Genomic DNA, 12,663 nt, shown 5'->3' with positions numbered 1-12,663 from the left:
TATCAATTCAATTAAGCTTCTGAGTGACATGAAATTTAATTATATATCGTTTAACATTTTTCCTCACTTGTGGATTTGAAATATGAAGAATGTCCAACAAGTGGAAACAAACATTGGACCACCTATTCTGATATCATCTTAAATTATCGATTGACTCAAAAACTTAAATTAATGAATTAAGGTAAATTTAATTATAATATCTGACGGTATAGTTTTACATAATAATACATTGTCAATGTCATTTGTTAGGAATGAAGGAGCTTTTTCAATATATTACTTTTTCTAATTTCAAACTTTTCTCAATTTCTAGGTTTATTTTCGATCTAAAAGTTTCCTTTTCTAAATAAATCGAATTTGAAAAAACTATCCAAACTGCAAAAAAAAATTTAAAATATTTTTTTAAAAAAAGTGCATTAAAAAATATATATTTAACGATGTTTAAAAAGACTTGGCCATTGACTTGTCCCTGTCCTTACCAAGACTTTTAGTTGAACCACAGCTCTCCATTAATACTCTATTACTAGTTCCTATCGAACTTTTACAATATAGTTGGTCTTAGTGAATTCAAGCTGTGCATTAATAATATTTTATTTGGGAATAACTACCCTTCCCAGTTTAAATATGATTCCAATTTCCTAATGTTAGGAAACTTAAAAAAAAAAAAAAAAGTTTTAAGGGGTCGATTGTTTCACATATTGAACATCTAGATTTTTATCGTATTGAGCATTTAGATTTCTTTCGTATTGCGGTAATTTTAAAATAGTCAGAAATTCAAAGATATTCAGTATCCTAAAATCTCTTCATTCTAGGCATCTCCATTTTCGTTGAAAACGATGTATTTTCAAAATTCCTTACTATCAGACATTTGTAAACTCACCATCGTTACCTTTATCCCTAGTTAGTTTATAATTAGTAGCCGCAATGTTTTCTTTCTCTCACCATTTTTTATTTAAATTTCATCTACACTGAGCCTTCAGAACTCTTTTTTCTTACCCTTTCACATTTTTTGTATTGGTATTATCTATTTAGTTTTGATCATTTTATTTTTTTTTCATATGAGATTCATGTAGAGACCTTACTTTGAAATTGGAGGTCACGATGTCTCTTATTTAGTATAGAGTATGCTTTAGATTGAGTTTATGAAGAATATAAGCTCATACATCAACATCAAGAAGTTGTTTCACATTTCTTTAATCTTTACAATTAGTTATTGTAACTACTTGCATCAGAAATTAGTATATAAACTCATCATTTACAAATTTTTAGAAACAACAACAATACTTAGCTTCAAAAAATCTTGAAAGATATGTAAAGATAAATGGTCTGTGACTTAGCTTCTTAATAAAACTCTCTCCTTCCTGTGGACGTAGGCTTTCATAGTCGAACCACGTACATCGCTGAGTAAATTTCTTCTTCTCTTCTCATCATCTACAAGATCGCTCATCGTTTACCATTTCCTTCATATCGTCTAGAAGAACAAACGATCGTCTACTTTTCTTTCAGAAATCGTCTACACGATTGCATGATTGTCTACCTTCTCTTCCAGCAACCATCTACACGATTGCATGATCATCTACCTCTTTTCTTCTGCCATCGTCTACCCGATTGCAAGCATCCTCCATCATATACTCATAAACAATTGCACAGATCAAACAAAAGGAATTAGGGTAAAAGAAAGAAAAGAATACAGGAAGGCAGAGAACGAGAGAATCTGAAAGTTAGAGAGAAAGAAATTTTGTTTGCATTAAATTCCCATCAGAACAATCAAAAGTCTTTTTCATTTTCCATCAGACGGATCAACCACGTGTAAGCCATCAGCTGAAAAATCGTGGGCTCTTCTCAACCAAGTTCTCTACCAACCAAAGAAATTTGGGGCAAAGATCAGGGCCTCTCGAATTGGATCAAGGTAAAGGACCTCATTTTATTTTCATCATTTGGGCTAATTTACTTTTCTTTTGCAGAAGTAGGCCTAACAGTTTATATATTTTCTTTATTGTCTTCTGTATTGAAACCAAACCATAATTAGGGTTAATTTCTGTATGTGTGTGTTGTATTTTTTTGTTGAGCCCATATCACAATTTAGAGTTTTTTCTTTTTTTCTTTTTTGGAATTTTTTTTGTTCTTTTTGTTGAGATTTGAGTCTAGACCTTATTATTACGATATGACTTTTATTTTATCAAACTTCTTCAATTTTAGAAGTGTCTATTAGCTCTCTTAAATTTTCGATCTTTTTTTTCTTTGAACTTTTTAAAAAATTCTAATAAGTTCTTAAACTCTTAGTTATGTATCATTAGATTATCAATTTAAGTCAAGACCTAGTTCTACGGTAACTAATTAAAAAAATATACAATTTTTTTGACACACCAAAAAAAAATCTACAACTATTTTGATAGACAATCCAACAATGGAGTGAAGATAGAAGATATGACACTTTATTATTAAAATATTAGATTTTGTATTCAAGGTTGTTTTAAAATATACAAAATCTATCATTGTTTGGATAGAAAGTCCAACAATTGAATGAAAATAAAAGATTTGATTTTTTTTATTTATTAAATGGTTATATTTTTTATTCAAGAGTTTGTTTCCAAATATATAAATTCTACAGTCAAACGATGGAAGGAGGACAAAACATTTGATTTTTTTTATTCAAGTTTGTTTTAAAATATATAAAATCCACAATTTTTTTACATAAAATCCAACCATAAAAAGTATTTGGTTTTTTCTATCGGTTAAAAGATTAGATTTTTTAATCAAGTTTGTTTCAAAATATAGAAAATCATTTTTTTTTTGTTACAGAAAATCCAATGATGGAATGAAAAAAAAAATTCATTTTTTTATTAAAAGATTAGATTTTGTATTCAAGTTTGTTTCAAACTAGATTAAGTCTTTTTTATATCTTTATATTAAATTGTGTATTATATCAATGAGAAAATTACATGAATAATTGTATGGATATTATTGAAAAACTACGTAAATTTAAGACATTCTCCTATACAAATCATGCAAAACAAACACAATTATCAATAATTTTTAAGCATCTATAAAACATATTCCTATAAAAACAAACATGATTATTTAAAAATGTCTGACATATACAATTTCAGCTATCTATGATTCTAAACATCTAAACATTTCGACAAACTACCCTTAAGTAGTTAATGAGTAGAGATGATTGTGGTGATGAATTTAGGTACATCATTTAAAATTGTACATGCTAGGAAAAATCTAGGTAGATAAATGATAAAGTTAACAAATATTCGATGACTGGATAATAACGTTGACCAAGAGAAGTGGATAATAACGTTGACCAAAATTACTACTTTAACTCATATTTTGTTAGAGCAATGGAGGAGTGGGTGATTTTATATCCTATGCTAGTTCAACTATTTTATATTATTCTTTAACTTATTATTATTAAGAGCAAAATATCTTTTTTTATACTTACCATTTTGGTCTAATTTCAATTTAGTTTCTAAGTTTCAAAATATTACCCATTTAATTTTTAAATTTTGATTTTGGTTTCAATTTAATTTATAGGTTTCAAAATATTACAATTTTATTCTCAGTTGTTTCAATTTGATTTTTAGATTTCAAAATTTACACTCCTAATCTTGAAAAACATTTTCCGTCTTTAGTGTGAATGTATGTTAATAAATTTAAAATAATTAATCTAATTATAATTAATTAAGTTTCACTATTTTTCATCGTATTTATAATTAAATTTAAAATTTCACTTCATAACTATTTTAAATTAATCAAAAGACATTGACGTCAACGATTGGAAGTGAGTATTTAATAATAAAAAAAAAGTGAAGTTAAAAAATGAAAAATCTTGAAATCTATGGACCAAATTGAAATAAAACTTAAATATCAAGAGTAAAATTATAATATTTTAAAACTGAGAGATTAAATTGAAACCAAACTCAAAACGTAAGGATTAAATGTATAATATTTTGAAAGGTGGGAATCAAATAGAAACTAGATCAAAGACCAAAAAAGGTAATTTTCCTTTATTATAAAATAAAAAATTTTGTAGTTTTTTTTTTATTATTAACTACGAAAAGTTGTTGATAGTCAAATGTTAGTAGAATTAAAGCTTTTTCTTTTTAAAGAAAAATAATTATGAAAGAGAATTAGGGAGGATTTCAACAAAATATATTGTGAATGTAATAGATTTACTCTTATAAATTACAAAACTATTTAATATCGAAACAAATAGCAACGAAAGACCAAATTAAAATATAAGTTTGGCGTGTTCCAATATCTACAAAGAAATGACAATATTATAAAATTCATACAATAATATATACTTTCGATATTTTGGTTTGAAAGTGGAATTGTAATCTAGATTAGTCAATAGTCCAACTTCAATCCATCAACACTATTTGATTTTAATTTTTAATAAACTCTCTCCCATTTTTTTATGCATCCTTTTGTGATTTTCACTCCATTTTTCAATCAATTTTTTCTTCTCTTTTTTCAACCAATATTTACATTTTTTTTAAAATGGTGCATAGTTAAGAGTACTGAAAAAAAAAAAAAAAGTGCACATTTTTAATTATTAATTATTAAAATGAAGGGTCATTTCTTCCAATTTCTCCAATAGAAAGGTCTTAATTTTATGAATTCAACTTCTATGAAACTAAACATTTTTAATTAAATATAGACAGCTTCTTATAATTGATATCCTTCCTAAAATCTAAAACCATCTTAGTAATATAAAAGAAAGCCTTTGGGTTGGGATGTTAAATGCAATGAGCAGCCAGAAAAGTCTCTCCAATATGCAGAAATTTCTAGTCCTTCTCTTCTTCCTCAGCTTCCTCTTCATCCATGGCAGCCCAGAAGTGCTTTCGAGCCCTTACCGTTACTGCTCCAACAATACCTTCTCACCAAACTCCACCTACCTTTCCAATCTCAAAACCCTCTTTTCCCTTCTTTCTTCCAATTCTTCTCGCGGTCTGTACCACAAATCTTCCGCTCCCCCTGCTTACGCCGACTTCCAGTGTCGGGGGGATCTCAACGCCACCGCCTGCCGAGACTGCGTCGCCACAGCCACCTCCAATTCCTCCCAGCAATACTGCCCCCTTAGCGTAGGGGCGGTCCTTTGGTTCGACGAGTGCTTTTTGCGCTATTCCAATCGATCTTTCTTCTCCGTCGTGATGGAGCAGCCGTCGTTGATTTTGATCAACGGCGATGCTATTGAGGAGGACGTTCATGGGTTTGACCAAATTGTGGGTTCTGCGTTGAACGATACGGTGGCCAATGCTTCTTCCCGGAAAGGGGATTTGAAATTTGCAACCAAGGAAGCGAGATTCGGAAACGTGACGGTTTATACTCTGGCACAGTGTACTGGGGATTTGTCCAATTCAAATTGTAGGAAATGTTTGACAAATGCTGTTACAAATTTCCCTGATTGTTGTAGTGGTAAAAAGGGCGGTAGAATTTTGTTTCCCAGTTGTACCTTCCGTTACGAGCTTTATCCGTTTTACGGCGGCGTTTCCCCCTCCTCTGTTTCAATTCCCCCGGCATCTGCCCCTGCAGTGCCTTCTCCACCGGAATCTTCCTCCCCTCCGGCGGATTCAATGTCAGCTCCGCCTCCTCCGTCGTTATCCTCCTCTCCCTCCGCACCGGCACCCTCTACGGCCGCTCCTCCACTACTTTCAGGTGATGAGATACTCTTTCTTTGTGAAATTTTATTACTCTTGTTTGAATTAATTCAAATTAAACGTGAGGTTATTGTCTTGAACAAAAAATTAATTAATTGAAAAATTGGGTTGGTTTGTTCTGCTTGGACAGGAAAACGGAGAGCGACAGTGGCCATGGCGATGGGCATCGTTGTTGCAGGCTATTTTCTGTGATTTGAATTCACTCACATGGGTAGGGTTTTTTAGTAGGGGAATTTTCAACCTTAGTTCTCAAATAAAAAGAGTGTCCATTACCACCAACCTATGCTCAATTTGTTGTGCCGAGAGGTTTTCTTTGGTGAATTTTTTAATTTAGAAAGTTTTTATGAACAACTTCATGTCTAATTAATCTTTAGAATGAAAAATTAAATATTTGATATTTTATAGTGATGTATGGTTTTGATTCATTGAGTTAAGTTCAAATAGTCTAGTTGGATAATTTTTAGAATTTTTCCAAAAGTTAATACATATTTGAGAAATGTATAAACTAAAGTTTATTTCTTCAATTACTATGAAAGATATATGCTTAATTTCCAAACATCTTCCATTTTTCAATTACTATCATTACACTTTGATACAATCCAATCATCCAATTCAAAGAACACCATATTTTTTACAGCAACTTCTAATATTGTTGTGATCGGTTGTCAAGACCTCTACTTTGTCATGTAATCCTTTCTTCTTATCCTACCACAATTCTTGGACAATAAAACATGACTTTGACTTTGTACATTGACATTGAAATTTCTTTTTGTATTTAGATTCTAATGGTGTGGGAAACACGGACGGATTTAGTATAGGCTCAAAGGGGCTCGAGTCCCCTCAACTTTATACCCTATATATATAGTATCAAAATTACTTGTTAGTTCAATGGTAAATTTATCTTTCATTCCCCTTTAGACCTAAATTCAAACCCCATTTATTACATTTATTTTTACTAAATTATATAAAGCCCTGTCAACAAATTTTTTGGATTCACCATTGGTTGGAATTTTTTTTTTTAAACTGAGTTATAAATGTTAAAGTATTTTATGAATTGATCAGTTGGCACAACAGTTAAAATTAGGAGTGTATAAAACGAACCAAAACAAATCGAATGGGTTCGGGTTGATTTTGCTCATTTTTATTAAACTTCAACTTGAACCAAACCAATTTGGTTTGATTCTCAATTTAGCCGAATTGAACCAATTGATTTAAGAATTAGGGTTCCTTGCTTCCTTCCATTCTATTTTACTCTTTCTCTCATTAAATATAAAAAGAAGAAGTTTTGTCTCTAACTCTCTTAATGTAAAGAGATGAAATCAACTTCAAAGTTTGAAATAGAAAAGAAAAGAAGATAGCTAAAAAGTACTCATCTGTAATCATAAAAAATACTCTCTTAGACTAATATCAGCTTCTCTCCGTGGATGTAGGCTATTTTGGGCTAAACCACGTAAATCCTTGGTATTCTTGTCTTTCTCTTCCTCTGCTTCATCTTCTAGCTACTGCCATTTTTACTTCTTTGATATTGAAAAATTTGATGGGAAAGGAGATTTTGGCTTGTGGAAAGCCAAGATTAAAGCGATTTTGGGGCAACAAAGGGCTCACAAGGCTCTTGAAGATCCAACTAAACTACCTATCATAGCAACAGAAGAAGAGAGAGAGAATATGGAGCTAATTGCTCATGGTCTCTTGTTCTAAATCTGTCAGACAGTGTACTAAGATAGGTAATTGACCAAGAAACAACCTTCAAGATGTGGACTAAATTGAATAAGTTGTATGAGACAAAGAACTTGTCGAACAAACTCTTCTTGAGGGAAAAATTTTTCACCTTAAGATGAGCTCCTCAAAGTCATTAACAGAAAATTTAGACGACTTCAAGAGGAGTACAACTGAATTTAAGACTTAAGGTGAAGAGATTGAAGTGGATAATGAAGCTTTTGTGCTCCTTAACTCACTTCTAGATTCTTATAAAGATGTTAAGACTGCTTTAAAGTATGGTAGAGACTCCTTATCAACTAATATAATAATTTCAGCCCTTAAAATTAGAGAAATAGAACTTCTAACCAACAAAGAAATAAACCCTCAACACTGGGTTTATCTTCTTAAAGGAAAGTTTAAACAGAGCAACAAAAAAAAAAAAAAGACAACATAATTCGACAGAAGAAGGTAAAGAAAAATCCAAGATTAGATGCAAATATTGTAAGAAGTTGGGGCATCTAATCAAAGATTGTAGAACCTTGAAATAGAAAAATGAATAGAAGAATAAACAATCACAATCACAGCCTTAATAGAAAACCAGCCAAGTCAGTCAGGAGAAGCCTTAGTTGGCGAGGACTTTTATTTCTATTCAGATGCCATAGCTATTTCAAATCAAAAGACAGATGACGGATCAGATAAGAACCTAGATTGGGTTCTAGACTCAAGGTGCTCTTTTCATATTACACCCCATAAGGACTGGTTCAGCACATACAAAAATCTGGATGGAGGCTCAGTATACATGGGTAATAATAACTCATGTCCAGTGAAGATGGGTCAGTCAAATTACTTAGAAATGTTAGACATGTGCCTAAGTTGAAGAGGAAATTAATTTCACTAAGCATGCTTGATTCAATTGGCTATGAATACAGAGGAAAAGAAGGCTATTGTGAAGTTTTGAAGAATAGTAAGCCTATTTTCAGAGGGATTAAAATAAATGGGGTCTATGTTGTTCAAGGAGTTTAGAAACTGCATTCAGCCTTAGTTGTGACTTCTAAAGAACCTACTGAAGGAGATCTTTGGCACAAAAGACTCTCTCACATTAGTGGCAAAGGCCTACAAGCTCTTGCCAATCAAGGAATTCTACCTAAGAGAATTCATCAAAGCCTATCTTCTGTGAGCATCTTGTGATAGGCAAAGCTACAAGGTAGAGTTTTGTCAAGGCTCAACATACAACCAAGGCCATCCTTGATTATGTGCATTCGGACCTATGAGGCCCTTCATCTTTCCAATTCCTGAGTGGAGCCAGGTATTTTTTAACCTTTGTTGATGATTACTCTAGAAAATGTTAGATATTTTTCCTTAAAACTAAGGATTTGGAGTTTGATAAATTCAAAGAATGGAAGAGCATGTTGAAAAACTGACTAATAGCCAGATAAAGTGTCTTAGGACTAATAATGAGCTTGAGTTCTGTGCAGAAGAGTTTAATGTCTTTTGTAGGCTACAGGGGATTATTAGACACAAGACTGTCAGGTATACACCCCAGCAAAATAGGGTGACAGAGAGATTAAATAGAACAATCATGGAGAGAGTGAGAATTCTTTTATCAGATGCCATTCTTCCTGAGAAGTTTTGGGCTAAAGCAGCATCTTACATAGTCTATACTTTTAATAGATGCCCTCATGCCTCTCTTAAACTACTAAATCCAGAAGAAAGGCGGACCAAACATCCTCCTAATCTAAACAACCTAAGGGTGTTTGGTTGCACAGGTTTTGTACATTAGAACAAGGGGAAATTGGCTGCCCTAGTAGTGAAATGTATGTTTTTGGGTTTCACTGAAGGTGTGAAGGGATTTAGAATGTGGCATCCTACAGAAAAAGGTGTCTAACAAGCAGGGATGTCATTTTTAGGGAGACTGAAATGTTTATGCAAAATCCTACACCAATTGTTATAGCACCTGAAGGAAAGCTTGATACAATTGAGGTGGAGCAAGTTCTAAACCCTACTATTGATCCCTCAAGCTCAGAATCACATTTTTTATCAGCTACCTCATCATAAAGAAGATGTAGAAGATGTTATTTCTGATCCAGAGCAAGAAGAACCAGACCTAAGGGGTTATAGCCTAGCAAGAGATAGGCAAAGAAGAACTATAGTGCCCCTTTAAAGATATGAAGACTATATCAGCATCATTAGTAGAGTACATTAGTTCAATTAATGTAGCATTAACGATTTATTAGCCTTTGTTTTAATATTATTCTAAGTATCCTTTGTGATAATAATCAAGTTTTGCTAATTAATTCTATTGAATAACACTGTGTTCTCGGCAGTAGAATCGTGAGGCCATTGTTAAGCTTGGTATTCCAATTCTATTACTATTACATGGTAAAAGACAAAAAAATTTCAAATTTAGTACTATCTATAGTTGAATTGAATATAGAAAGAGGACTAGTTTACTTCAATTATTATCCAAACTTTTCAGTTTCATTAAGTGATCCAAATATACTTCAATCTTTAATGCTTGACATTAAAATTCTAAATATGGATTGGGAACCACAAACTGAATCCATTGTAGGAATATTTTGAAAACATTAAAAATTAATGCATATAAATTTATCCCCTAAACTCTTAGGACTTCTCTTAAAGATCAAACCCTTCTAATGAAAGTTAATACTGAATACTCAAATATTTTTATTCCAAGGTTGTTATCTTGGAATCAAATTACTCACAATCCCAAATGAAATTTAGAAGACGCCTTTAAACCATCGATTTAAAATCTAAAATTAACCCAATTTGTTGAAAATGAAAATGAAAGTATAGAAATACGATTTTAATCTTGAAGAATAGAACTTTCTACTACTTATGAACCTCCTCAACTAAGTATTCTATACCTTCAAGGAGTGCGGTTTGATAATACAGTACCACAAACTTTTTATACAAAAGATAAGAATCCAACTTTATCTCCAATTCATTCTGATATGCAAAATATTAATCACTTAAATGTTATTTCCAAACCCTTTAACAAAATAGAACTAGATAAAGAATTTTGGTCAGACAAAAATAAACTCTTAAGAAATATATTTTTTTGAATCCTTTAACAAAATTGAACAAAGTGAGATTCATGTTGAATACTACCAAAAAAATGGAAAGACTAAAAATAAATATATATTTCTTCCATTGGATGAAGTATAAGAAATATATCAAAACATTACATCTCCTTCATATCAAACTATTAACACTACCTCTTCTCCCACATGGGAGACTATAAATCTTAAAAAATACATAATATCTACATATCCTCCTTCAGAAGAAATTAAGTTTCAAATCAACAATGATCAAGAAGTAATAACTTCTCCTTTCGAAATGATTAACATACCTGAAAGCAAAACAAAAATACCAACATTAAAATATATATTTATATTAAAAATATACAATTATAGAATAATTATTCTAGAAAAATTTTATATACAATATCCAACCAAGTGAGAAGAATAAAATCTAAACTAGAACCCCAACATTATCCTATAAAAGCACAACCTCAACCAATTGATAAAACAAAACCTTTGTTTAAACCTTTTGAAATTTCGAATAAAGATTTAAAATTAATTAATTTTTCAAGTACAGAATCTAATAATATTTTAGACAAAGTTAACCTTCAATTACAAACTTAAACCTAAATTCATAAAAAAACATCAAATACATCAACATTAAAAGTTAATACCATAAATGAAACACCTAGTGAAAATCATTCTGATATTCATAAACTAGAAGAGAATTTTGATAATAACCTGGAAGAACAATTTCAGAACCTTACCCTTCAAAAGATAACAAATCCTAGATACCCAAAGTTAAAAAATTATTATTGTAGACCATCTCCCGAACATGCAATATGAAGAAAGACATCAATTATTCCGGGCTCAATATGTAGGAAATTGCATCTATGAATGGAATATAGATGACATGATTGAACATCAAATGCTATATAATACATGAGATAACCTTAGCTGCCATTGCTTATAAGATACATCAAAACACAGACCACTAAATTGCTCAAATGCTAATTTCTAAATTCACTAGGAATTTAAAAGGATTATGGGATAATTGTATATCTTCAAGTGACGAAACAAAAATCTTAACTACCATTAAAGTTGAACAAAGTAGCTTAGAATAAATCAAACACAAGATGCTATTGCAACTTTGATTTACACCATTACTAAAAACTTTATAGGAGAATTCATTCAATTCCAAAGCCGAAGTTTTGAAATACTTTTCAACCTTACTTGTCCAAAACTTCAAGATTTCAAATGGTATCAAAATATTTTCTTAAGTAAAGTTTACATCCGAACATACTGCAATAATCAATATGGAAAGAAAAATTTCTCTAAGGATGAGGGATGTACATGGGTTTGGTTGGGTGGTGACATTTTTTGAACCAACCCAAAAATTCGGATTGGTCAAGTTGACAACCCAAATGATCCAAACATGGTCACCAACCCAACCCAACCCAACCCAACCCTCAAAATTTGGATTGGGTTGGGTTGAGTTATCGAGTTATTATTTTTTCTTCTTAATTTAAAATACTTAAATTTATCTACAACACATATATAGTTAATAACTAAAATCTCATAAAACTAAATTCTTACATACCAAATATTTATAATATCTATCACAAACTTTATACAAAAACAAACATTCTTAAAAGAAAAATATAAAGAACTCCATCACTTTTAAACGATATATATATATGTTATTCGGCTTGGGTTGGGTCAAACCCATTTTCTTTTATTCAACCGTAGATCTTGTTGGGCTTGATGCCATAAATCTCGTAGGTGAAGGAGTATATCAGCATGTAGCGGAAGCAACAAGGATCAATAAGTATTCTAATTCATTAATTTTGGCTGTAAATATAAGCATGCTCATACAATAATAAGAGGGTTTCAAGCTATACCTTTGTAGAACCTCTTGAAACTCGAATTCAGTTGCAAATCTTCTCGAATTCTTCTTGTGAACCACCTCAAGATCTTCCCTACTATTCTCTTGAAACTTTAGATTGAGTTGTGGGATTTAAAATAAGCTTGAATGGAGGAAATTTGGAGAAGAACACTACTGATGCAACTTGAAGAGCCCTTCTTCAACCTTACAAATTTTCAGCAAAACTTCAGCAAGTTCTAATAGTTTGCATCCTCGATTTTCACTTCCATCTTCTTTATTTATTGTAGGACAATCATGCATAAAAGAAGGTTTCATGAGATGCAGCTCATGCTTGGTGAAATTGAAGCAAGAGTAAGTGGGAAATTGAGTA

At 31.3% G+C, this 12,663-nt stretch overlaps 1 protein-coding gene across 1 annotated transcript; it reads left to right on the top strand.

Annotated features, from left to right (window-relative positions):
• The first annotated feature begins 4,686 nt into the window (after positions 1-4,686).
• On the top strand, positions 4,687-6,217 carry LOC120082463 (cysteine-rich receptor-like protein kinase 25). Its single transcript, XM_039037643.1, has 2 exons — positions 4,687-5,667; positions 5,800-6,217. Exons 1-2 carry the CDS (start codon positions 4,746-4,748, stop codon positions 5,859-5,861), a joined length of 984 nt encoding a protein of 327 aa, XP_038893571.1. The 5' UTR covers positions 4,687-4,745; the 3' UTR covers positions 5,862-6,217.
• Positions 6,218-12,663: the final 6,446 nt, after the last annotated feature.

The sequence above is a fragment of the Benincasa hispida genome, chromosome 8 (genome assembly GCF_009727055.1).
Source record: "Benincasa hispida cultivar B227 chromosome 8, ASM972705v1, whole genome shotgun sequence".
Lineage (NCBI taxonomy): Eukaryota > Viridiplantae > Streptophyta > Magnoliopsida > Cucurbitales > Cucurbitaceae > Benincasa > Benincasa hispida.
This window is presented reverse-complemented; position numbering and strand designations above follow the sequence as displayed.